The 25,925-nt window shown below is 39.8% G+C and overlaps 1 protein-coding gene across 3 annotated transcripts in view; it reads left to right on the plus strand.

Annotated features, from left to right (window-relative positions):
• The window catches only part of nfat5a (nuclear factor of activated T cells 5a), a 28,360-nt gene extending 6,089 nt beyond the window's left edge, over nucleotides 1–22,271 (plus strand). The window contains exons 1-13 of one of the 3 annotated variants that reach the window (XM_062992741.1): nucleotides 523–745; nucleotides 11,865–11,987; nucleotides 13,469–14,045; nucleotides 14,989–15,172; nucleotides 15,282–15,472; nucleotides 15,588–15,760; nucleotides 15,869–16,003; nucleotides 16,422–16,477; nucleotides 16,558–16,690; nucleotides 18,043–18,111; nucleotides 18,210–18,337; nucleotides 18,426–20,694; nucleotides 21,457–22,271. In XM_062992741.1, coding sequence (XP_062848811.1) covers nucleotides 673–745; nucleotides 11,865–11,987; nucleotides 13,469–14,045; nucleotides 14,989–15,172; nucleotides 15,282–15,472; nucleotides 15,588–15,760; nucleotides 15,869–16,003; nucleotides 16,422–16,477; nucleotides 16,558–16,690; nucleotides 18,043–18,111; nucleotides 18,210–18,337; nucleotides 18,426–20,694; nucleotides 21,457–21,677 — 4,332 coding nt within the window. In that variant the 5' untranslated portion in view covers nucleotides 523–672 and the 3' untranslated portion in view covers nucleotides 21,678–22,271. Of the gene's footprint in view, nucleotides 1–522; nucleotides 746–11,864; nucleotides 11,988–13,468; nucleotides 14,046–14,988; nucleotides 15,173–15,281; nucleotides 15,473–15,587; nucleotides 15,761–15,868; nucleotides 16,004–16,421; nucleotides 16,478–16,557; nucleotides 16,691–18,042; nucleotides 18,112–18,209; nucleotides 18,338–18,425; nucleotides 20,695–21,456 lie in introns of those variants that run through there. The other 2 variants (XM_062992749.1, XM_062992758.1) reach the window with 2 other exon arrangements.
• Nucleotides 22,272–25,925: the final 3,654 nt, after the last annotated feature.

The following is a 25,925-nucleotide window of genomic DNA, read 5'->3' on the forward strand; positions in this document are numbered from 1 at the left end:
TGTAAGAAATTCTGTTTTTTATTATTTGCATTTTCCTTGCTGTCCCAACTTTTTCTAATTTGGGGTTGTAGTTCAAAGAAATGATTTCCAAAATTTTTACTGAACTGACTTTCACTATAAACTAATTTAGAATTTGTGCCTTTAACACTTAAAAAGAGGTGGGACAGAAGCATGCTTATCACTTTGTTACATCACCATTTCTATTAATTACACACTTAAATGGTTTGGAAACGGATGTTTATTCATCATAACTGTCCTATACTTGCTAAATGAATCGGTAAGTTAAAGATTCGAATCATCTCACTGTACCGAACTAAACAACTCGACTCACTAGTGAGTGTGTCGTTTGCGCATGCGCGAAAAGGGGGCGGAGTCGGCTACAGAGAAACGGTGGATGACTGTTGTGGTTAGCCTGCTAGTCAGACGGGTGAAGAGAAATCGCTAATGCTTCATGTTTGGAAACTAATAAATACATATGTGTGTAGTCCCGTTTCTAATGAACATAGAAACTCTATTTGTAAATAAAAAGTGTGCTCACGTGTGTAGCTTAGCTGCAGCAGTCATTGCTTATTGAGTTTGGCGAGTGGGAGAACCCGTTAGCCTTGCTCTCATGAGGGAGGGATACATTGAGCTGAAGATAGGAGCAAATAGAGCTAACCTAGCTAAGTTAGTATGCCCTCTGATTTTATATCTCTTCTCAGCACGGATACCGACCCTAATTCACCCAAATCTCTCTACTCCAAAGGTAAGTCCGCTCTTGCTTTTCATGTCACACAGTACTTCCTTTTCCTAGGATGATAAAAGTGTTTAGGAATGCATAGATATGGTTATATTTAGCCCATGCCTCTGTCAGCAGTGGAGTGAGTTAGCTAGCTAGCTAGCTATGTAGGTGTGTGTGATGGCCTGACGGCGGCGGTGTGTTTGTGTTTTTAAACACTTCAAACCCAATGTGTGACACTGACAGCTTCCCTTAAACGCTGCCGTTTCTCATCAAGGCCATAGAGGGACCTTGCAATATTGCAATACTATTTCAACCCCATTTAAGTTTTACACACCTGTCTACCATACAGAAGGAATATTATATATATATACAGTATATATAGTCTCTCTAACCCCATCAGACTTAAACCAAGCTCAGAATGCCAACTTTTAGCAATGCACATACTTGTAATACTTTTAACACATTTTAATTGTTACCTTCAAAACAAAAAAGTGCACACAGTATTTATGTTGTGTAATATTCAAGACTGTATTTGTATAATTATTGACAATTGTCTATGTCCAACACATCACAATCACATTTATACAGCCCATTTTGTTTCAAATAAATGGGCATCAACACCCCCCCCCCAGTTCAATATTTGATAATGCTGAAAATGAGTCCATGTGTTGTTCTATTAGAATATAAACAAACAAATAATAAAATGAAAGTTCATCCTTGGAACGATCATCACACCACATACAAGTTTAGTTTCGAGGCAGAGTTTATGGTACATGACAGTCACGCTCGTGCAACACTGCAGACAGATTATTGCAGCTGGCACAGCGGGCGAAATTTGTTATTAAGTTAGTAATAACAAGTCCCACCAATTTAGAGGGACATTGTCATTGTTCATTGTGAAGTTTGGTCAGCAGGAAAATAGCCAGTGTTTGTGTTGATCTGCTGTAAGCTTTAAGCTAACTTAATGACATGCTTTATAAACACATTTGTTAGTATCAAGTGCTGTCAAGTCAAATCTGACTTCTGATGACCACAGAGTGTTTCTCCAGAACATTCAGTATTCTGTTTTGATCTGTAAACTTCTTAATGGCTTGTTCATTGTTTCTCTAATTGTTCCATCTTGCTGGCTGTCATTTTCTTCTTATATCTTCAATTTATCCAAGCATAATTGACTTAAACTCACACATACAATAACCACACCCATTAACCCCTGCTGCTTATATTCATACATTACTGTTGCTTTTGATTTATTTATATATTTTAATTCAGTTTTACCAATTTTGAAGTGCTTAACAGCTCAGTGGATTGATCCAGACTTTGCGCTACAAAACACGAACCATCACATCACCATTCATCAACCATCATACAGAAACCATCATGAAAGCTCGTCACGACCTAAAATAACATCATTAACTTTGTGCATCATACATACGATGTAATTTTGCTGACTGAAATATTTACTTTAAAAAGATAATACAACCCGGTCACATCTGAGCCGATTCTATCAGCACGTTATTCAAACTCGTGTTCAGTTTGGTAACTCGTAAGTGGTTCTTGCTTTTGATGTAAATGAGAACAGAAACGTTACAGAGCCAATCAGAGGCAAAAGTTTATTCATTACCAAATTCGTTAGTTCAGGATCATCTGCTGAACTTTTAGGGTAATCAGAACTTTTAGCTCCACAGACGGAACGAGTCTGACTCGGTGACCGCTCTGTGGTAATAGCGGTTTAATTAAGCTTTTTAATGAAGCTTTTTAATGTAAGAAAGTCACACAAAATGTTCTGTAGTAGCTGGTGTTTATTTAAAACCACAACATTTAATTAATAACAGTAAAAACGGAGAGAGAAACTTACGCGTCACATTCGACTCCTGAATCAGAATCATTTAAAGCGACACTGTGAACAAAGCGTTTTTTTAAAGAAACACACACACGCTGTTGCTTTCGGTTTATTTTCACTGTTCTTTTAAGTTTTTTTCAGACTAAACTGGATAACATTAAACCTGTGTGTGTGTGGTCAGTTAGACTAATAAGATATGTCTCCTGTGGGTGAAAAAAATAATTGTTTGGTTACTTTATTCTTTACTGCTGATTTTGCGCAAAAAATTGCAAAAAATTGCAAAAAATTGCAAAAAATTGCGTGTTTTAGGTGTCCACCCAGATCCTCCCTTTCAAATCAGGGCATTAATAATACCAGCATGACAACGTAGTCTCAATCAATACCTGTGTCTACAGTCTGCACACAAGTTACTTGAACCAAATGTAATAGTAATATGTTGTGACCTAGGTCCATGTGAATGATGTATTTTTGTTTACAGCTTGAAATGTGTCAGTGGATCAACGTTAACTTCAATAAATACCTATGCAGCTTTTAACACAGTTTTGACTCTGATACTGATTATATTATTTAAACTGTTGTTGAGTAGATTAGGGATGGCTGTATGAAAAATTTATAATTGCATTGCTATTTACATACTCTAAATGGGTGGTGTTTAGTAGGGGTGGGTTTATAAAATCTTTATTTGAACGATCCGATATCGATTCATATAAACGCGAGATCGATCTTTTAAATACGCCCCTTTTTACGGTGCACACGGAAATCTGTTACCCCCTTTAATTTCGCGTGACCAGCCAGTGTTTTTTCATGTAACGAGATCTGACCTGCACATCAGTTTAGCATGGCAGAAGCTCAAGTTAAGACCACTACACAACTTTTTGCACTGATTTTCGCTCGGCGACGGGTCGGTGCTGGATTCGGGAGGAACTCGGTGTTCGCTCTGCGATCAAAACTCGGCTCTCAATCAATGTGAGAAACAGCGAGGAGAAACACAGGGGAGAGGTTGTAAACAGGTGGTACAGGGGCGTAATATAGGTTCTATCAGAATACATCAGCACACAGGAGTTTTACAGTATTTCTGACCTGATCATTCTCTACAAAACAAAATATTTATTAACCTCCAACTCACTATACTGTAGAACAAGCCATGCTGCTCGTGTTGCCAAATCCACTCAGATTCATTTATTTAATCAGCGCACAAACTTTGATCTCTCGCTACTTGTTGATGTGCATGTTTGGACGTGGTATCATTAAACCTTTCATCACTTCTCACCTGTTAATGTAACTCAAATATGCCTAAATGTGTTGAATCTAAATTGAATTAAAAATCGAAGATTGAATCGAATCGGGACCTTGTGAATCGGAATCGAATCGATCCAGGAAATTAGTGGCGATACCCAGCCCTAGTGTTTAGTATTTATGTTCTTCAGGCTGTAGTAAGTCATTTAATAAAGTTGCATTTTATATTCTAAGCCAATTTGATATACAGTGTATCACAAAAGTGAGTACACCCCTCACATTTCTGCAGATATTTAAGTATATCTTTTCATGGGACAACACTGACAAAATGACACTTTGACACAATGAAAAGTAGTCTGTGTGCAGCTTATATAACAGTGTAAATTTATTCTTCCCTTAAAATAACTCAATATACAGCCATTAATGTCTAAACCACCGGCAACAAAAGTGAGTACACCCCTGAGAGACTACACCCCTAAATGTCCAAATTGAGCACTGCTTGTCATTTTCCCTCGAAAATGTCATGTGACTCGTTAGTGTTACTAGGTCTCAGGTGTGCATAGGGAGCAGGTGTGTTCAATTTAGTAGTACAGCTCTCACACTCTCATACTGGTCACTGAAAGTTCCAACATGGCACCTCATGGCAAAGAACTCTCTGAGGATCTTAAAAGACGAATTGTTGCGCTACATGAAGATGGCCAAGGCTACAAGAAGATTGCCAACACCCTGAAACTGAGCTGCAGCACAGTGGCCAAGATCATCCAGCGTTTTAAAAGAGCAGGGTCCACTCAGAACAGACCTCGCGTTGGTCGTCCAAAGAAGCTGAGTGCACGTGCTCAGCGTCACATCCAACTGCTGTCTTTGAAAGATAGGCGCAGGAGTGCTGTCAGCATTGCTGCAGAGATTGAAAAGGTGGGGGGTCAGCCTGTCAGTGCTCAGACCATACGCCGCACACTACATCAAATTGGTCTGCATGGCTGTCACCCCAGAAGGAAGCCTCTTCTGAAGTCTCTACGCAAGAAAGCCCGCAAACAGTTTGCTGAAGACATGTCAACAAAGGACATGGATTACTGGAACCATGTCCTATGGTCTGATGAGACCAAGATTAATTTGTTTGGTTCAGATGGTCTCAAGCATGTGTGGCAGCAATCAGGTGAGGAGTACAAAGATAAGTGTGTCATGCCTACAGTCAAGCATGGTGGTGGGAATACCATGGTCTGGGGCTGCATGAGTGCAGCAGGTGTTGGGGAGTTACATTTCATTGAGGGACACATGAACTCCAATATGTACTGTGAAATACTGAAGCAGAGCATGATCCCCTCCCTCCGGAAACTGGGTCGCAGGGCAGTGTTCCAGCATGATAATGACCCCAAACACACCTCTAAGACGACCACTGCTTTATTGAAGAGGCTGAGGGTAAAGGTGATGGACTGGCCAAGCATGTCTCCAGACCTAAACCCAATAGAACATCTTTGGGGCATCCTCAAGCGGAAGGTGGAGGAGCGCAAAGTCTCGAATATCCGCCAGCTCCGTGATGTCGTCATGGAGGAGTGGAAAAGCATTCCAGTGGCAACCTGTGAAGCTCTGGTAAACTCCATGCCCAGGAGAGTTAAGGCAGTTCTGGGAAATAATGGTGGCCACACAAAATATTGACACTTCAGGAACTTTCACTAAGGGGTGTACTCACTTTTGTTGCCGGTGGTTTATACATTAATGGCTGTATATTGAGTTATTTTGAGGAAATAATAAATTTACACTGTTATATAAGCTGCACACAGACTACTTTTCATTGTGTCAAAGTGTCATTTTGTCAGTGTTGTCCCATGAAAAGATATACTTAAATATCTGCAGAAATGTGAGGGGTGTACTCACTTTTGTGATACACTGTACATATGCAAGGTGATTAAAATAATAAGGCACCTGCACAGAGTTGAGGAATAATGCGCTGATCAGGGTGTGGCTCTCCGTAGACAAAGCTGATCCACATATGAACTCACCTCATGCAGGTGAAAAGAGTCAGTAATGCACACGTGTCGGAGGGGGAGTGTGTCAGTTGCGGCTCTCCTCAGTCAGCAGTGGAGGGTAGTATCGGTAGAGGGGAAGCGTAATGCAATCAGGGTGATAGGATATGACAAGATTAGGGAGAAAATTGGGGGGAAAGTTGCAAAAAAAAGAATAAATAAATAAAACAAAACCTTCCATAAAACCTTCTGTTTAGAGAGCCTTGTCAAATTCTGCTCTAATATAGTAATGTCTGATTTCCGTAAACAGTATAATTCTTTTGAATTCTGTGTGACTTTGTAGTAGTGTGTAATTTACCTGGCAGTGTTTCCTTTTTCATCACCAAGACCTGTTCTTGTCTCTTTACAAATGTCTTTTACCAGATTTAATCCCCAAAGGTAATACTTGCAGAACTGAATGATTCCTTAGTCTTTCCGTAGTCAAGGGACACACAGTGTGAAAATGGACGAAATGTGGATCACATGGTATGCAAACCCGCTTGACTACACTTTCAGCATGTTCACCTGTGTACAGCATAGAGTATATAATTAAATGCTAGTTCAAGTTTGACCAGAAATAGCCTTTTTTTGCAACTGGTATGTCAATATGTGGACGCACTCAGATGCATTTTGTTACTGTAAATGCTAATGTGCTTTTTTGTATTGTCAACAAAAGCATCAGAACTACTAATTGAGAAACCATACCTACTGTGGCTAATTGTTCAGCACATATTGGCTTTTTAGTTTTATTATGAACTAAATTTGTAGTGCTATCAAAGAAACATGTAGCTGTATTACAACAGGCTATTGTTTACTTACACTTAAAGCATTTAGCAGACACTTCTATCCAAAGCAACTTTAAGTTGCAATGAATGCAGTCTAAGCATTTGAGGGTAAAAGGCCTTGCTCAAGAGTCCAACAATGGCAACTTGTCAGATGTGGGGATTTAACCGGCAGCCTTCTAATTACTAGTTTCATTGTGCTGTTGCCTCATTATGCTGCTTTTAAATGCCACCCTATAGAAAACAAGAATCTGTGTTAATCTGTTCATTCTTATGAATCTTGATCTAACTGAAAAGCAAGGATAGAGGCTTGTTAACCATTGCTACATTACCTTTTCTATTAATGACACTTTTTCTTAGTTTGAAAATTGAGACGTGCAGAATGAGGCCTGGCAGTGCCTTGCTGAAATAACCATGGGCTAACCATGTTGCCTTAAGGCCAGCATGTTTCTCTAAAATCCCAATATACAGTTAAGGTCAAAATTATTAGGCCCCCTTATGAAATCAAATAAAACCCTTATTCTTTCAATGACATGGGCCATAACCTTAAGTGTTTATAGTTTGTGTGTGTCCACAAGAACATCTGCATAAGGTCAAATGAACATTTTTATTGGTTTGCTGAACTGAAACAAGAAAAAAGCAAAAAATGCAATGGTCAAAATTATTAGCCCTCTGACAACTAATAGTCAATAGTGTAGCCTTTCTGATCCAAAACCGACAACAATCTCTTCTGGTAGTTTCTAACTAAGTTGGCACATGTCTCCTGAGGGATTTTAGCCCATTCTTCCTTGGCAAATTGTTCAAGATCATGCAAATTGCTCGGTCTCCGAGCATGGACCCGAACCTTGAGCTCCCTCCACAGATTCTCAATAGGATTGAGATCAGGGCTCTGAGAGGGCCACTCCAGAACCTTGATTTTGGTGTATTTCAAAAAGTTTTTGACTAACTTTGATGTATGTTTCGGGTCATTGTCTTGTTGGAAGACCCAGCGACGACCTAACCCTAGACTGGCAGCAGATGTGTTGATGTTATTCTTCAAAATATCCACATAATCCTCTTTTTTCATGGTCCCATGCACCCGAACAAGGTTTCCTGTCCCTGAAGCAGCAAAACAGCCCCACAGCATTATGCTTCCACCAGCATGCTTCACTGTGGGGACAGTATTTTTAGGGTTGAAGGCCTCGCCCTTCCTACGCCAAACAAAAGCAGCATCCATATGCCCAAACAGCTCAAGTTTGGTTTCATCAGACCAAAGGACAGACTTCCAAAACTCACCCTTATGTTTTATATTGTCTCTGGCAAAGTTCAGTCGGGCTTTGGTGTGCCGCTGTAAAAGCAACGGGGTTTTTCTTGGACGATGACCATGAAGTCCACCACGATGAAGAGCCCTCACAACAGTCTTGCGTGAAGTCCAGAGGAGTCCAGAGGAGGCCAGCTCAGCAACAATCATCTTTGCAGAGGTCCGGGGATTCTTGTTGACATCTCTGATTATTTTTCGCTGCAAAGTTTTGGAAATCTTGCATTTTCGACCACGGCCAGGTTTATTTTTAACAGACTTTGTTTCTTTGTGCTTTGCGATGATGCAACGCACAGCTGTTCTAGAAACCATGAAACGCTTGGAAATGGCAGTATATCCTTCCCCCTGAAGATGAAGGTCCACTATCTTCTGTCTGAGGTCCAGACTGATTTCTTTGCTTTTTGGCATGATGATATTGCTTCTTAGAAAGATTATTGAGCAACCCTAGAGTATCCCTTTCATTCAAGCAGTCAAATGATACTAACTCTGCTTCTTGGAGTCACTTAAATAAGGTTCAGTGCTAATTGATTGCTCAGGTGTGTTTTCAAACCTAATTGACTGCTCAGGTGTGGTTTCAAACCCAGTTCATTTGTTTTGAAAGCACAAAATCACATGGGGGCTAATACTTTTGACCATCTCAGTTTTCATCAGATTTTTTTATAAAGAAATCTTGAATATTTATTTTACATTCTAAAGTGCACCAAAATGGGGCCATATCATTGATGAATGATTTACTGTTATGAATATTGCAAACATTGGGCAGTATTTTAGGGAAATATTCAAAAGTTCCTAGGGGGCTAATAATTTTGACCTTAACTGTATATGCAGGGCCAGCTGTAGCCTAGTGGTTAAGGTACTGGACCAGTGATCAGAGGGTTGCTGGTTCAAGCCCCACTACTGCCAGGTTGCTGCTGTTGGGCCCTTGAGCAAGGCCCTTAACCCTCAATTGCTTAGACTGTATACTGTAACTGTAATGTAAGTCACTTTGGATAAAGGTGTCTGCTAAATGCTGAAAATGTAAATGTAAATATGTCTCCACATCAGTGATACCATCATATACATGCAAGTTACCCATGCCATGTGCCCTGATGTACCCCTATACCATAACAGATGTTGATATTTGCATCTTTCTCTGACAACAGTGTTAATGGTTCTTTCTGGTCTTTAGGACTATAAACTCAACATCCAGTTTTTTAAGAGAAAACAAGACGAAATGTGGACTCTTCTGAGTACAGCTCATGTATTTTGGTCCATCTGAGATGAGGATGGGCCCAGTGACAGATTTTTTGAAGTACTCCCAAGCCCATGAAGTTATATTTATCACACTAGCATTACAGTTTCTTATGTCGTCTGAGCGTTCAAAGGTCACACACATTCAACAATGGTTTCTGGCCTTGCTCTGCATGGACATCTCTGCCGATTCCCTGAATCTTTAAGCAATATGAGACGGTCCAAGCAGACTTTTTCTAAAATGAACTAATTACGTAGGTGAGAATGAACTAATTACATAGGTGAGAAGAGTGATGACTGTGTTGCCAGATTGCATTTCTCCACACCATGGATTAAGGTGCATTTTTACTCACTGTAAACAAGCTTTGAAACTGTACTTTACCAAATAACAACATAATTACAGCCAATTTCAACCTGTTCAACTGGCAAACCTGAACCAGTAGTTGCCCGTTATGGTGTTGGTAATTAATGACCCGATTGCCTCTGTGATTAAATTTTTCAAAAATGTATTAATAATCAAAGACTAAAATTTTTTATTTGCAAGTGTATTCAGACTCTTTTGTGTTACATGCCAAATTGTGTTCTGGTGCATGCTGTTTGCTTTAATTGTCCTTGAGTCGTGTTAAGGACTCAATTAGAGTTCACCTTTTTCTATGTTTATTGAATGAAAATAGTTTGGAAAATCAAATGCCTCACTTTAACTACATTGTCAGGATAAAAACCTAGCCATGAAGTCCAAGGCACAGTGTGTAGAATAAATTGTGGCTAAATATAAACCAGGAAGAGATTTCATTGCACGGTACCCTAAAATACAATACGGTACCCATCCAAATCCAGAATTGTCCATGCCATACCTAGTGTGTTATTGTTCATTTCCAGTTACACAAGGGTACTCGAGAAAGTAAAAGTTTGCTGAGGGTGAGTCTGTGATGGGATTCTTTAACAGAACAGTAATTATGTAATGGTAACTGTATACAATAGGAGTAGCAACAACAGGATGACTTTCGGTTTGCCCTACTGCCATTGTCATGGTTTGTGTTTTTTGTTTCATTTCCCATGGAGTGAGGTGATGGTACTCGCCTTGCTGCTACGCTACCTTGATCTGTGCACCTGCAGATTTACTGCGTGGTTGATTAAACTGTTGTGTTCCACTTTAAATTAAAACCAGCATTGTGGGAAAAATACAGTGTGGCAACTAGTGAGCTGTGAAATGTGGACACTGGGTTTGCAATATACACTGCCTGGCCAAAAAAAAGGTCACCACCTGGATTTAACTAAGCAAATAGGTAAGAGCCTCCCATTGGATAATTACTGCATGGGTGATTATGTTTCAGCTGGCAACAAGTTATTTAACCCTTACTGACGCAGTGAGTAGCTTCTCATTTGTTAAACAACCATGTCGAAAGACACATCCTGTGGTCGTGGAAAAGATGTTAATCTGTTTCAAAAGGGTCAAATTATTGGCATGCATCAAGCAGCAAATCGGGTTAAGAACTGTCCAACGCATTATTAAAAAGTGGAAGGACAGTGGGAAAACATCATCGAGGAAGGAATGTGGTCGGAAAAAAATCTTGAATGATCGTGATCGGCTATCACTTAAACGTTTGGTGAAATCAAATGGTAGAAAACCTACAGTAGAACTCAGGGGTATGTTTAATAATGAAAGTAAGAACATTTCCATACACAATGCGAAGGGAACTCAAGGGATTGGGACTAAACAGCTGTGTAGCCTTAAGAAAACCACTTGTCAGTGAGGCTAACCGGCAAAAACAGCTTCAATTTGCTAGGGAGCATAAAGATTGGACCCTGGAGCAATGGAAGAAGGTCATGTGGTCTGATGAGTTAAGATTTACCCTGTTCCAGAGTGATGGGCGCATCAGGGTAAGAAGAGAGGCGGCTGAAGTGATGCACCCATCATGCCTAGTGCCTACCGTACAAGCCTGTGGGGGCAGTGCTATGATTAGGGGTTGCTGCAGTTGGTCAGGTCTAGGTTCAGCAACGTTATGTGCCCAAAGAATGAGGTCAGCATCAGGACTACCTGAATATACTGAACAACCAGGTTATTCCATCAATGGATTTTTTCTTCCCTGATGGCACGGGCATATTCTAAGATGACAATGCCAGGATTCATCTGGCTCAGATTGTGAAAGAGTGCTTCAGGGAGCATGAGACATCATTTTCACCAGAGTCCAGACCTGAACCCCATTGAGAATCTTTGGGATGTGCTGGATTAGACTTTGCGCAGTGGTCCAAATCTCCCATCATCAATACAAGATCTTGGGGAAACATCAATGCAACTCTGGACAGAAATAAATGTTGTGACGTTGCAGAAGCTTGTGGAAATGATGCCACAGCGAATGTGTGCCGTAATCAAAGCTAAAGGCGGTCCAACTAAATATTGTGTGTGACCTTTTTTTGGCAAAACCATTCTAGTTTTAAACTGAAATACCTACATACAAAAACTGCTTGTAAGCGAACTGTAATACTGTCAGTCAATAGTGTACTGTATATTCTTATCAAGTTTGGCAATCAGTGATGCAGCCTGCAGAAAATGGTTTTGCAACGTAACGTGATGGATATAAATGTTAGAATCAGTGGCAATATGCTCCCAGCATGGACGTGTGTCATCTTTGTTTTATTTATATCATGCAAAAATTTTACAGTTTGCAACCTCGATTCCTTTTTACAATTTTAAAGCAAAGCAAAACTTTTCTAGTTGTACTTACTTATAGTTTCTTGCCCTCTGTATTTTTTTTAGAGTCAGTGTATGACCTCCTCCCCAAAGAGCTTCAGCTTCCCCCCACCACACAGGACAAACACACCATGAGCCAGAAGAGTGGTGGAGAGGCAGGTCCTCTTCCCTCTGCTGCCCTGGCCTCAGGTAGGCAACCTTTCGTGCTATCTTACAACATCATTACGTTCTTTCATTTGCCCTAAATATCATGTAATATTTTGCCTCATGATCAGTTTTAATCACTTATTTCACTGCTGTGTTCTACGTTTTTCACATGAGTTTTATTCGACTGGACTCCATTTATTTTGTCAGCTTATCACTCATACCTCTCTGCTTGTCCTTTTGCATTGTCTGTTATTCTGTCCAGGCATCTACCAAAGTACTGTTCAGTTCAGTAAGCAGCTTTAGTGTTTCAGATGCTGCTGGCTCCAATAAAACCACTAAAATGTTTAAAGAATTTCCTGTTATTGCTCTTGGTGAGCCAGGAGTTGTTTCCTGATTTTTGCCTAGACCACTTTCTGGCTCACCAAAAGCCAGTTGTCCCAGCAAAACGTTACTAATCCTTGCCTACCACTCTAGGCTATTCTGACTTGCAGACGTAATAAGGAAAAACATTTAGATTTGATTGCTTAAAGATTATTATTTAGCATTTTAATTATAGAAAGCCTGATCTGTTTTCATTTTTTCATTTTAATAATGTATTATTAATATTAGTCCAATTTGGTCATTGATGTGGTGGTGATGGTTTTACAGAGACAGTTCTTGTTATGGCATTTCTTTTACTTAAATAAGGCAGCCCAGCTTAAGGTGATGGTTTGTGACAAAACATTAACAAATATCAAACATAAAATCAAACTTGAAATTAATTATATTACTAAGACAAAGATTTTAACACTGGCCCTATGATTTATTTATTTATTTATTATTTTTTTCAAATTAAAATCTGTTTTGTTTTACCATGTGCTCTGGTTAGTACCGGCACAGCACTCTGGGGATGATTTTTATTCATTTGTGCACGAATGAGTTTGTGAGCAAAAATTGCTAATATTTACATTGGCTGACCTTTGAATGACCAGCACTTATTGCTTTTTTGCTGTCATTTGTCGTTTTTATTCCAGGGAGTTCCCTCTGAAACAGGGAGAGTCTGCTTATAAAATGGTCTGCAGTTCTCTGCTTCGTAGGTCAGAAGCTTGTTTATTCTGTCTCCATGGCTATGCTCAGTCCCAACCAAATCTTCTGATTGGCATGCATTATTTAATGCCTTAAATCTGTAATTGGAGCATACTTGTTTTTAGAAGCTGTTTAGATTAACTGTGATTAAAGATGTAATAGCAAATGCATTATGCCTTAGGCATGTCTACATGGCACATTCTTTACCATTTGAACCATATATTGTGATTTAACATCACAGTGATAAAATTCTATTTTTCTCTGCAGAAACATGTATTCATTGACCAAAAAATGAAAAAAAATACACATAATTGACCTAACATTGTGTCATTTGAATTAAAACTAAATTGGCTGTAGGGAGTAGGTGGAAATCATGCAGAAATTGCACTGCTTGATGGGGACTGCTAGCCAGATTTATAGTTATAGACATTATTAACTCTTAATTGTGCACACTACAGATGCAGCCACCACCTGCGTTGCTTCATCCTCCACTGGCGCGCACAGCAGTGCCTCTTCCTGTCCCAGCATGCACTGTGCTACCTCAGCTCCAGAGCAGTCTTCCAGGCTCCACAACTGTCTCCCTGCCGAGGTGCTGGGAGCAGAGCCTGGTTCACCCTCGGTCATCGGCGGGGCTGCAGCCGGTGATGGCATCGGTGCGGCAGCCCATCAGAGCCAGATGACGCCATCAAAACGCCGCACTGTCCTTAACATCTCTCCACCTCCAGAAGACCTGCTTGATGACAGCCGCATGTCCAGCCAGGACGAGTTAGCGCTTAACCCAGACTCAGAGCAGAGCAGTACCATATGGATGGACGATTCGGTTTCCAACTTCAGCATGCTGAGCAATCATTCTTACAATGACAACACAGAGGTTCCTCGAAAGTCCCGTAAGCGAACGCCTCGTCAGCGGCCTGGTTCAAAGCCTGTGGCAAGTGATGAAGCAACCATGGATGTGTTTGATGCAGACAGTGCAAAAGCACCACACTTTGTTCTTTCACAGCTAGGCTCTGAAACAAAAGGCAGTCTCAAAGGAAGGTTGGTTAAGCTCATCCTACCCCATCCCATTTGTTCATATAGCAGTTGTAACAGTGGCTATCAAGACTTAAATTTAAGCGTGTGAGTGTGGATATCTTTTACAGGTTTAGTAAATCTTGCCAGTCAAATATTTACAACACAAGAAATTACACAGTCAACTATGTAGCATCTTCTGAACAACAGCTATGTCCCAAACTGCATCCTGTCACACTTAACAGGATGCTAAAACCCTGACCACGTCATTGGAAAATCGCTTGTTCTGATGCTAGTGTGTCTGCATAAATTGAAGCAGCTTGTTCCATCTGTATTGCGGTTAAGTTAGCTTTACTTTTGGTTCAGATGGTAAAAAGCGTAAGAAAAACAAAATAAATAAAAAGTGTAGCCTTTAATGTTTGGCTTTTAACATTTTTCTTTTAGCAAAAACAAGCTCATGGTCATGAGACCACATATTTTGACCATATTGTGTATATTGATGTCTCTATCCTTTAATCATCATTTTTACTGGAGATTTAGTTCTCTATTTAATTAGTTAAGCTTAGGTGATTGTAAATGTGTTTAAATATCAGTTTAAATCAAATGCTAAGATTCACCCAGTGCGTATTCTTATTAAACTGCATTATTCATTTAACTGGTTTCAAGGCAGTCACCATTATTTTAACACAGAAAATCACAGATTTCAAATATTTCATTATAACTGGGACTATGGAGATTAATGCGGAATATATAGAGATTAAATAAAGAGATTAAGAAAACTTATCCTGCAAGGTTTTTCAGAAATGACAGGGCAATTGCTGAAACATACATTAATTACTAATACGTATTAATTAGTATTAATACGTATTTAATGTTTCTTTTGTTAGCTACTACATTTAAAAAAAGGACATTTTAAAGTGAGGCTTTTCTTTACTCTCTCTGTCTTTTTTTTTTTTTTTTAAACCTGTAGCACTTTGGAGGTGACTGGCAGTCTGAAAGGCGGGATTCTTTCAGCGCAGTATCCACAAAAGAGTGAGGGGAAAGAACTTAAGATTCTTGTACAGCCAGAGACGCAGCACAGAGCACGTTACCTTACAGAGGGAAGCAGGGGATCTGTTAAAGACCGCACTCAGCAAGGCTTCCCAACTGTCAAAGTAAGATTTTTTACATTTATACAGATGAAATGTTTCTAACTGGTTCAATATTGGCATCTATTATTTGTGCTGTAGTCTAAAGTAGCTGGACAATGTGGTTTTGTTTCAGTTGGAGGGTGTTAACGAACCAGTTGTTCTCCAAGTGTTTGTGGCTAATGACGCTGGACGTGTAAAGCCTCATGGCTTTTATCAAGCCTGTAGAGTTACTGGACGCAACACGACGGCCTGTAAGGAAGTGGATATTGAAGGGACCACGGTTATTGAAGTGAACCTTGAGCCTAGCAACTCCATGACCTTAGCGTAAGTGTTGTGTTTTCTACTTGTCTGGCAGCTCTGCAATGTTTGGAGATAGCCGGTGGAATTATTTCTTGTGAATTGTGTAGTGCCAGAACTTACCTAAGTCATGTTTCTGCAGAGTGGACTGTGTTGGAATATTAAAGCTGAGGAATGCAGATGTTGAAGCTCGCATTGGAGTAGCTGGCTCTAAAAAGAAGAGCACCCGGGCTCGTTTGGCGTTTCGAGTCAACATCCCCAAACCAGACGGCACTTTTCTCACTCTACAGACCCTTTCCTCAGCTATTCTCTGCAGTCAGTATATTAAAAAGCAACACATAAACATTGATTTGCTCTGTATAATGGTGTACGCTTGGTTTGCTCACTGATAACTAGCCAAGAATTTTGTGTATGTCTCTACAGCTCAGCCTGCTGGAGTGCCTGAAATCCTTAAGAAGAGTCTTCATACCTGCCCAGTGACTGGAGGAGAGGAGGTCTTTATTATTGGCAAGAACTTCCTTAAGGGCACAAAAGTTGTTTTTCAGGACCCGTCTACAGGTATTGCCAAAGGCTGGTGTAGATTCTTGGTGTCTATATGTTCTTTAGATCTGAACAATGCATTGGATATACCACTAAAATCTTCTAAAGAATCTAGGCATTGTGCACTTTTGAACTGATTCTTGTAATTCTATGTTACTTTATTGACCAGGAATCACACATATTCATAGAAGTAAAACTGAAATAAATTACATGCTTTCTTATAACAGCAATAATATAGCAATAGTACAATGGAAGATGATGCGTGTACATGGGTTTTATATGCAAGCTGAAAGTATTTTAGTGTTTTAGGAAAGTGTATGTAAATAAAAAACAATTTACATTGAAAATTGGATCTTAGAGTCTATGGTATGGCTGCATCCATTTACCATACCAACTTCTGTCCCAACTTTATTTATATATTCTTCTTTGCCTGCAGATGATAACCCCTTATGGCAGGCTGAAGCAGAGATTGACATGGAGCTTTTCCATCAAGTAAGTGCAGCTGTCTCAAGTAATAAATATTGTAATAGTAAATACATACTGATTTACATTTTTCTTTTGTTCTTGACTAGAATCACCTAGTAGTAAAGGTGCCTCCTTATCATGATTTGACGGTGACCTCTTCTGTGTCAGTTGGAATCTCTGTGTTAACAAATGCAGGACGAACACATGACGTACAGCCTTTCACCTATACTCCTCAACCAGGTTTGTTCAAATTGAATAAAAATATATAAAAAAATCTCGGTAAACCAAGAAAGAAATACATACAAGCGATTTTGATTTCCTATAGAACCCCATTAAATCTGGTGGCAGAGAAGACCACTTCCCGATATTCCAGTACTGATTCCTTAACTTAACTTGGTTAACTTGGACATGTGCTTGGGATCATTGTCTTGCTGGAAAGTCCAGTTAACACCAAGGTTCAATTTTACCACAGAAGACAGGCAAAACGTTCCTTCTTAAAATATTTTGGTATTTCTGTGAATCCATGATATCGAATGGTTCCAGTTTTGATCCCTCACTCCAGAGAAACGTTTCCCAGAACTCTTTTAATCGACCATTTCTGTGCTTGTTGGTCAAGCATTGTGTGTGTCATGGAGTCTGGCCATGAAGTCCTTGGTCATTTAGTGATTGTCTCATGGTTGCCACTGACATTTGTCGCAGCCTCTATCAGGACATCTTGTAAGTCTTTTGCAGTAACATGGCAGTGGTTTTTCATTGTCCTGATGAAAACACTAAGGCTTCTGGATGAAATTTAGAAATTTAGGTCATACAGACTAGCAGTAGGTTTTAAGATCTTTGATTTTATGTAGAGGTTGAATAATTGTGGCATTAACAAAATATCCTGCTGCTCTAAAATACATCATTTACTTTCTTTCATCATTTGCTGTGTTATTCAACTGATAAAGACCTAAAGTCAAATGTTGCTCTGCAGGGTAATCTCTGGGGTTGATTACTTCTACATGCAACGGTATTTAGTAAACTGTCTGTACAAAGGTTACAAAGGTTGTTTTAATGTCCAAAAATACCATGAAGGTAAATGAAGTTTACCAGATGGTGAAATTTGAAGCTGGTGTATATAGAATAATTTATTAACGCTAAAATGTATCGGCTCTTTGATAGAGATGTAAGACATACAACAGATTTTTTACTGAAGATTGCTAAATATTTTTGTATTTCTTTTCATTTTAATTGACTAAGTGAACATATTTGCTCAGCTCGATTTTTTTTTTTCTTTATAAAAACTGAACTGGATAACCTCAATCCCCAGACTTGCCAGTTCCTTTGGGCATCGTTGGCCAAGAATAAATAAAAAAAGATTGAAGATAAAATTAAGGTCTGTGCTGTATAACAAGTGATACATTGGTACTTTTGATAATGTAATGTAGCATTGAATGCTAATATTGTATTTTTTTAGTTAACAACTGCAGGTTTTTTGAGCCCTGTATAACCATGTTGTGTTAGAGTGGTAATTACATATAATTCATTTTACTATGTTTGTAAACAACATTAAGTGTGATGGTCAATAACCTTCTCTTTTTTTTTTTGTCATACAGAAAAAGTTAATATTTCTGTAAAGTCAGAAATATCAACCCAACCTTGCACTTTTGAAGACCAGATAAAAGGTAAGAACGGTGTAATATAAATGTATGAATAGACTTGAAAATTAATGATCATTTATTATTATCATTGTATTATATTTATTTTAACTTTGTCATGGTAGCAGCATTGCAAACTGGGACCAGTAGCCTAAACAATACTGTGATAGCCCCGATAATATCTATTGTCAAACGAGAAGAAGTTACTCCAATGGAAATCTCTTCCAATCCTACATCATCTAACATTTTTAAGGTCAGTCATATACTATTGTTAATTTTTCATTTAAGTTACAAAAACTTTTAAATGTGCAATTCATTAACACTGTTTTTAATTTATTTAGCCTGCAGAGGTCTTAATTAATTCAACTCAGCCGATTTTGGAAATCACTACCATCCTTCCTTCTAGCAGCAAATCTTATCCTAGCCCAGTTACTCTGCCACCTGTTGACTCTCAACAGCCTGTACCCACAATATTTGCACCTTCAGAACCACTTACCACTATTCAGAAACAGAACATATCACCCACAGCATCTTTTCAAGTGTCCTTATCTGAAGACCTTCAACCTGTGCCACCACAGGTCCCCCAGCAGTTTCTGCGGGAAACCCCAGAGACTCTGTCTCCAGAAGACAATAGTCCAGATGGAACAGGAATGGTGGTAGTGGGCATAGAGTCTAGGCCCTCTCACTCTCAACAACCACAAGTTCCAACCCTTTTGCCTCAGGAGGAGGTGGCACAGCTGGAAAGGGCAGTAAGAGAGCTGCAAGAACAACAACAACTTAACTCCGTACTATATGGTTCAACAACTTCTGCTGAAAGCCTCCAGCAGCATGTTCAGGAAAACATGAACAGTTTAAGGCTGGGTGGCAACGAAAACACACTGACCAACCAACAACAGCAACAACAAGAACAGAACATATTACAAAACCTGCAGCAACAGCATCAGAAGGCTCTAGTGAATCTCCAACATCAACAGACAGTTCTGGAGAATCTCCAGCAGCAACAAAAGGTTTTGGAGAATCTTCAGCAACAAACCCTCGGAAACCTACAACAGCAGCAACCTCATCAGAACGTTCTGGAAAACTTGCAGCACCAAAAAGTTCTTGAGGACATTCAGCAACAAAACGCTTTGGTAAATATGCAGCACCAGAAGGTATTTGATAATCTACAACAACATCAGCAGAATCTAGAACAACTTCAGCAAGAGCAACAACATCAGGAGGTCTTGGAAAATCTGCAAACGCAGTTACAGTCTGAACTCCTACAGCCACAGATTCCAATGCAGTGCACACCAGCTTTCACTGTTGTGCCACGGGAGCAAATGTCCGAGCATCAAAACCCCACACAAATAGATGGCACCCTGTCACAGCCACCTGAAAGTTTTCTTCAGAACCCACCCCCACAGCCCCAGCAGCAAGCACTTTTCCAACAGGCAGGAGGACTACTTACTATTCAAACACCCAGTTTTCATCAGCAACCTCCTTCCCAGTCCTCACCTCCTCAACAGCTGTTTCAAAGTCACTCACCTTTGACTGAAAACCAGGACCCACAGACAGGACTCTTTGGCACTTCTAAAGCTACACAAGTTCAGTCTGCTTTATTTCCCAGTACAGTGACAATGCTGACAGGAACTAATTTATCCTCTGATCAGCAGGCTCCCTCAGCTACCCTGTTTATTTCTCAGGGTGTCCTGCATAGCCAAATAACAACTGACAATACTCAACATCAACAGCAGCAACAAATAGCTTTTCTCACTCCCATGGAAACATCGACTTCAGCGACGCAGTCTGTCTCACTCTTTCAGGGACAGACCCAGTTGTCCACTCCAATGGAACAGCAGTCTCCCCAGTCTCAGACAATACCAACACCACAGCAAGCCTCCATTTTTCAGAACTTGTCTGCAATATCTCAAAACCAGGGTCAGCAACAGCCACAGGCTAGCTTGCTGTTCTGTGCTACCCCTGTTAATCCACAAAACCTTCCTCTGCTGTTTAGTACTCAAAACCAGGGTCCAATCGGTGGTGAAACAATGCCACAAAATATCTTTCAAGACCAGCAGCCCATGCAAGTAGTCCCAAGCACGACTAATGTTGCAGCAGACAATAACACAAACCAATCTACAGGCTCCCCTTCTCAGTCAACCCAGAACACACAGCTGCTTTTTCCACAAGCCGGTGTGGTAAATGTGGCCCAGCAAGATTCTTCAGAGCCTATGTCTTTCCAAGATGAGAGCTCTGTTTTGGGTGACTCATCTGACAGAATGCCTTCAACCCAGCCAGGACTTTATCAGGACCAGCAACCCATGCAGGTTTTTTCAAGTGCTAGTGCCTCTGCTTCTTCCACAAATCAAGCCTCAGTTAATATATTTTTGCCACAGGCAGCTATTTCAGCCCTGCAAAGTGGTGTTGGCACCCAAGAATTACCCCAGTCTGCTACGGCAACAGCCATTTTTAGTGGGCAGGGTGGAGTGGCAATTGGAGGACTGCAAAACTCTACTGCCACATCCAGTCAACAGGCCTCTGATCCACTCTTTCAGACAACATTAGGGGGCACTCTCAATCAATCTGGGCAGTCAGGACAGCAAGGCTTGTTCCTGTTTGAAATTGCTACTGGTAAGTCATCTTAATCCATTCTACAACAGCCCTATTTTATTAAATGGGAAAAGATAGTGCCAGGATTGTATGGACAGCAGATATTTTAACCACATATATCACACATTAAAATCTGGTCACACGTGAAATGGTGCAAAGGTCTAACGTGCTAGCACACCACTGCAGAGTGTCTGAACAATAAAGTTTAAATCTCAGCAAAGGCACCGACCTGGCCAGGCTCAACACAAACACAACTAGCCATGTTTAAGTGAGGGGAGGTCGGACTCTTCCCTCTGTCGCTAGAATATGCGATCTCTGGGATTGGTGTGGGTGCCTGTGTGAGTGGAGAGGGGGTCACAGGGAGCTTATCAAGGCTTTCCATACATGATACAGCTCGTGTAGGGCTGGCAGGTAATAAGATGTGGCCGCAGATTGGACATGTGTTGGAGAGGGCGTGTGGTGATCATATCTGGGGTTATAAAATCAAGATTCACAATTGGGAATTAGAAATGATTACTGGTCAAAGAAAGTTCAGTGTCTTGTCTAAATTACAGCAACAGAATTTTGCTTATGTTTGTGGTTGGTTTTGTGAAAAAAATGTGAATTCTGAAAAAGGCCAAATCCTAAATTGTCTCTTATTATGTCAGTTTTTAGTCAATGAAAACTGAGGTAAAACTGTGTAATATTGTGATAGTTTCTTGTAACAAGAGATGTTTTTACTCAAGATGTGTTAAACCCTAAAATACATCTGCCATTTTAACAAAACCTTCTTTTGTTTGTCAGAATGTGGTCAGCTATTGAGCCCTTCTGCTTCTGCGTTGGGAGATCAGCTTGTCACCTTGGGTCATCCTACTTCAGATCACAGCCAGAGCCAACTGCAGACTGGAGCACAAATACACACTTTACTGGACCAATCCAACAACCTCAGCGAGAAGATTGATGAACTTCTAGAGCAGTTTCAGGAACAAGAAAAGACGCTTCCCAGAGACTTCTTAGAACAGTAGTGAAAACTAGTGAAAATATCAGCTTGGTAAACCTCCTTTGGCTCAGTTTTGAGCTTATAGACACAAGTGTAACTTGTGCTATTGAAGGGTGGATCTACATTTTCTAATGCCTTTAATGTGAGTGTGGTGAATTATGTAGGCTACAGGTGGATGTATAATTGTGTTTTAAGGAATCAAATAACTGGGTCCAACTCTGCTTTGGCAGGTAAGTCATGAGTTTTGTAGTCGTTTCATATTTTAGTAGTACTGACAAATTCTAGCAGACTCTTTGCTGTTATATTACCTTCATTTTTCATATCATAAACTGACACAATGTTCCTGGTGTAACAGTAAACTGATGCATTGGCTATGAATTTTCAGATGGTGTGTTTAGCACTTTATGAAGATTTTGAAACAAGGCACTTGCTTTTAGCTCACTAACCATTTGTATCCATCTGCTGGCCTGTCTGTGCATTTTTATAGTACTTTTTAAAATAGAAACTTTGTCTATTTTGTACCTGTTGTAATTATATTTACACTCCATTTTCATAATAGCATATTTTACATGCCATGTTTTTAAATTGTTTGCAGTGTTCTCACCTGTTTCAATCCATACGATATGTAACATTAGCTGTATATATTTGTACAAGTGATTTTTGTTACCATCTAATACATTTTATAAATAAGAGATTCATCCTGTGTCATTCCTGTTAAAGACATGATAATGCTTCTGTATAGTACGTTAATGTTTAATAATGTGTGTTAGACACACAGACAGACTAGCCTGGTGGATCATCCTAAAATTATTACCAACCAGCCTCTTTGGCTGTAGATGTTTTGATTTTTGACATGGTGGCATAAACGAGGATTTCCAGTTGAAGTTTCGGAGTCATGTAATATTGGGCATGAAGCCCGAATAAGCACAGATTGTTTAAATGCTGGGCCGCTCAGATTCCAGTTGCCAAGCAAAACAGTTTAAGAATGTTTCTCCAAGACATACAGTGTATCACAAAAGTGAGTACACCCCTCACATTTCTGCAAATATTTCATTATATCTTTTCATGGGACAACACTATAGACATGAAACTTGGATATAACTTAGAGTAGTCAGTGTACAGCTTGTATAGCAGTGTAGATTTACTGTCTTCTGAAAATAACTCAACACACAGCCATTAATGTCTAAATAGCTGGCAACATAAGTGAGTACACCCCACAGTGAACATGTCCAAATTGTGCCCAAATGTGTCGTTGTCCCTCCCTGGTGTCATGTGTCAAGGTCCCAGGTGTAAATGGGGAGCAGGGCTGTTAAATTTGGTGTTTTGGGTACAATTCTCTCATACTGGCCACTGGATATTTAACATGGCACCTCATGGCAAAGAACTCTCTGAGGATGTGAGAAATAGAATTGTTGCTCTCCACAAAGATGGCCTGGGCTATAAGAAGATTGCTAACACCCTGAAACTGAGCTACAGCATGGTGGCCAAGGTCATACAGCGGTTTTCCAGGACAGGTTCCACTCGGAACAGGCTTCGCCAGGGTCGACCAAAGAAGTCGAGTCCACGTGTTCGGCGTCATATCCAGAGGTTGGCTTTAAAAAATAGACACATGAGTGCTGCCAGCATTGCTGCAGAGGTTGAAGACGTGGGAGGTCAGCCTGTCAGTGCTCAGACCATACGCCGCACACTGCATCAACTCGGTCTGCATGGTCGTCATCCCAGAAGGAAGCTGACGCACAAGAAAGCCCGCAAACAGTTTGCTGAAGACAAGCAGTCCAAGAACATGGATTACTGGAATGCCCTGTGGTCTGACGAGACCAAGATAAACTTGTTTGGCTCAGATGGTGTCCAGCATGTGTGGCGGCGCCCTGGTGAGAAGTACCAAGACAACTGTATCTTGTCTACAGTCAAGCATGGTGGTGGTAGCATCATGGTCTTGGGCTGCATGAGTGTTGCTGGCACTGCGGAGCTGCAGTTCATTGAGGGAAACATGAATTCCAACATGTACTGTGACATTCTGAAACAGAGCATGATCCCCTCCCTTCGAAAACTGGGCCTCATGGCAGTTTTCCAACAGGATAACGACCCCAAACACAACCTCCAAGATGACAACTGCCTTGCTGAGGAAGCTGAAGGTAAAGGTGATGGACTAAACCCAATTGAGCACCTGTGGCGCATCCTCAAGTGGAAGGTGGAGGAGTTCAAGGTGTCTAACATCCACCAGCTCCGTGATGTCATCATGGAGGAGTGGAAGAGGATTCCAGTAGCAACCTGTGCAGCTCTGGTGAATTCCATGCCCAGGAGGGTTAAGGCAGTGCTGGATAATAATGGTGGTCACACAAAATATTGACACTTTGGGCACAATTTGGACATGTTCACTGTGGGGTGTACTCACTTATGTTGCCAGCTATTTAGACATTAATGGCTGTGTGTTGAGTTATTTTCAGAAGACAGTAAATCTACACTGCTATACAAGTTGTACACTGACTACTCTAAGTTATATCCAAGTTTTATTTCTATAGTGTTGTCCCATGAAAAGATATAATGAAATATTTGCAGAAATGTGAGGGGTGTACTCACTTTTGTGATACACTGTAGAAGTGCATGGTTATGACATGTACAGTGTGTGTATGTTACATGATTCATGTTTGAGTCAAGTTAGGCACTAGCTGCTGGAAAGATTTAGTAATGTGAATGGTGGATGAATTTTCAGTTCGTTCGCTAATTGTTGGCTTGGTAAATGAAGTTGTTCAGGGTTTATTTTTTAACACATTGCCGTAGTGGTGCTGCATTGTTTACATTAATAATTGTCAACATCTAGGCTGATATTATTAAAACATTTCTAAATTTACATTCCTAAAGTTATCATAAATGTAGATATTCATTTTCCTTAATATTATTGGTATACATTGTCTCTAAAGTAAGTAAAGTAAGTAAAATTGATCGTATTGGGAGACTTTTACAAAAAAAATATGCGATGTTGACATGTCCCACAATCATTGATGTTTACAATTTCCAATTATTATCTGGAGTCAAGATCATATTTAATAATAAAAAAAATCAGTGTTGTAATTTTCAGATGAAGCTTTTGCATTGACAATGTTAATATGCAGAATAACTTTGTGTATAGAAATGTAAATTTCACTCAAACTCATTCATTTTATATATCATTTATTTATATTTTACTGTTTTCTTTGTATGTCCGAGATCACGTATTGTCCTTTATTGTCTGTTAATGTATTTAACACTGTAAAAAAAGAAGACTGTTTAGTTGTGGTGACGTTTTTTTATTTCTTTGTGTGACATTGGTTTTGGTTTGTTGTGATGTCTTTGTAGTAAACTGTAATTTTTCACATGTAAGTGAGCCATACATACAGTATTTTTCTAAGGCTAAAATGACTAAATGTACTATGTACATTTTTTAAATATTGAATTGTGTGTCCCTTCTGCAGTACTTTGTGTCAAAGGGGGAAGTATGTCTTTGGTCCCCATCACTGTGCTATGAAGCAGAGATTCTGTGTGCCATGTGGAACTCTTTATACTTTCAAATTAGACCTGGAAAGGGGAGGTTTTTACAGGCTGATGGTTTGGAACTGACGTTCCATTCAAAGCCATATAAACTTAACTAACTCTGATTTCAGAGTGAAAAAATGTGTTTTACCTCATGATGTAGAGATGAAGATTAACACTACATCTAAAAATGGACCAATCATGAACACACCTGATTTTCTTTTTTGGAGTAGCACTGTGTCACCTGAGTTAAAAGGTCATGTGGATAAATACGTACAAGAGAAAACGAGCAGAAACATAACAAGTAGAATTCTGCATAATCCATTAGTGTAAGAGCTACTAGAACTTTTATTAGGTTATTCTACTTTTTGTTGTGTTGTGCTGTTTTTATCGGAAGTACTTTGTGCCTTTGCAAGCCGTTCCCCTTACTTCTGTAATGCATTTCTAACCTGCCTGGGGTCTTTACCTGGTTCATCTTTTGACTTATCCAAAAACTGTACGATTTAATTTACATGTGTAGTTGTCTTGTCAATGTGTTGGTTTCAAATGCAGAGATTAAATGCATTTGAGCGCTGTCATGAAACTGCTATGCAGCTGCTTTTGTTGGACTGTTGGTTATTGCCTTTTATAATTTTCAGTAGCAAGGTACAGAGCAAAAACAACAAAAAAATGAACATCGCTATTGATAGTAGTTTAATGTATGTTAAACAGTCTTTGAGCGCTTATCCCACTCAGCAGCAGTGTGTCTTGTCTGTTTCTATTT

The sequence above is a fragment of the Trichomycterus rosablanca genome, chromosome 1, assembly GCF_030014385.1.
Source record: "Trichomycterus rosablanca isolate fTriRos1 chromosome 1, fTriRos1.hap1, whole genome shotgun sequence".
Taxonomy (NCBI): Eukaryota; Metazoa; Chordata; class Actinopteri; order Siluriformes; family Trichomycteridae; genus Trichomycterus; species Trichomycterus rosablanca.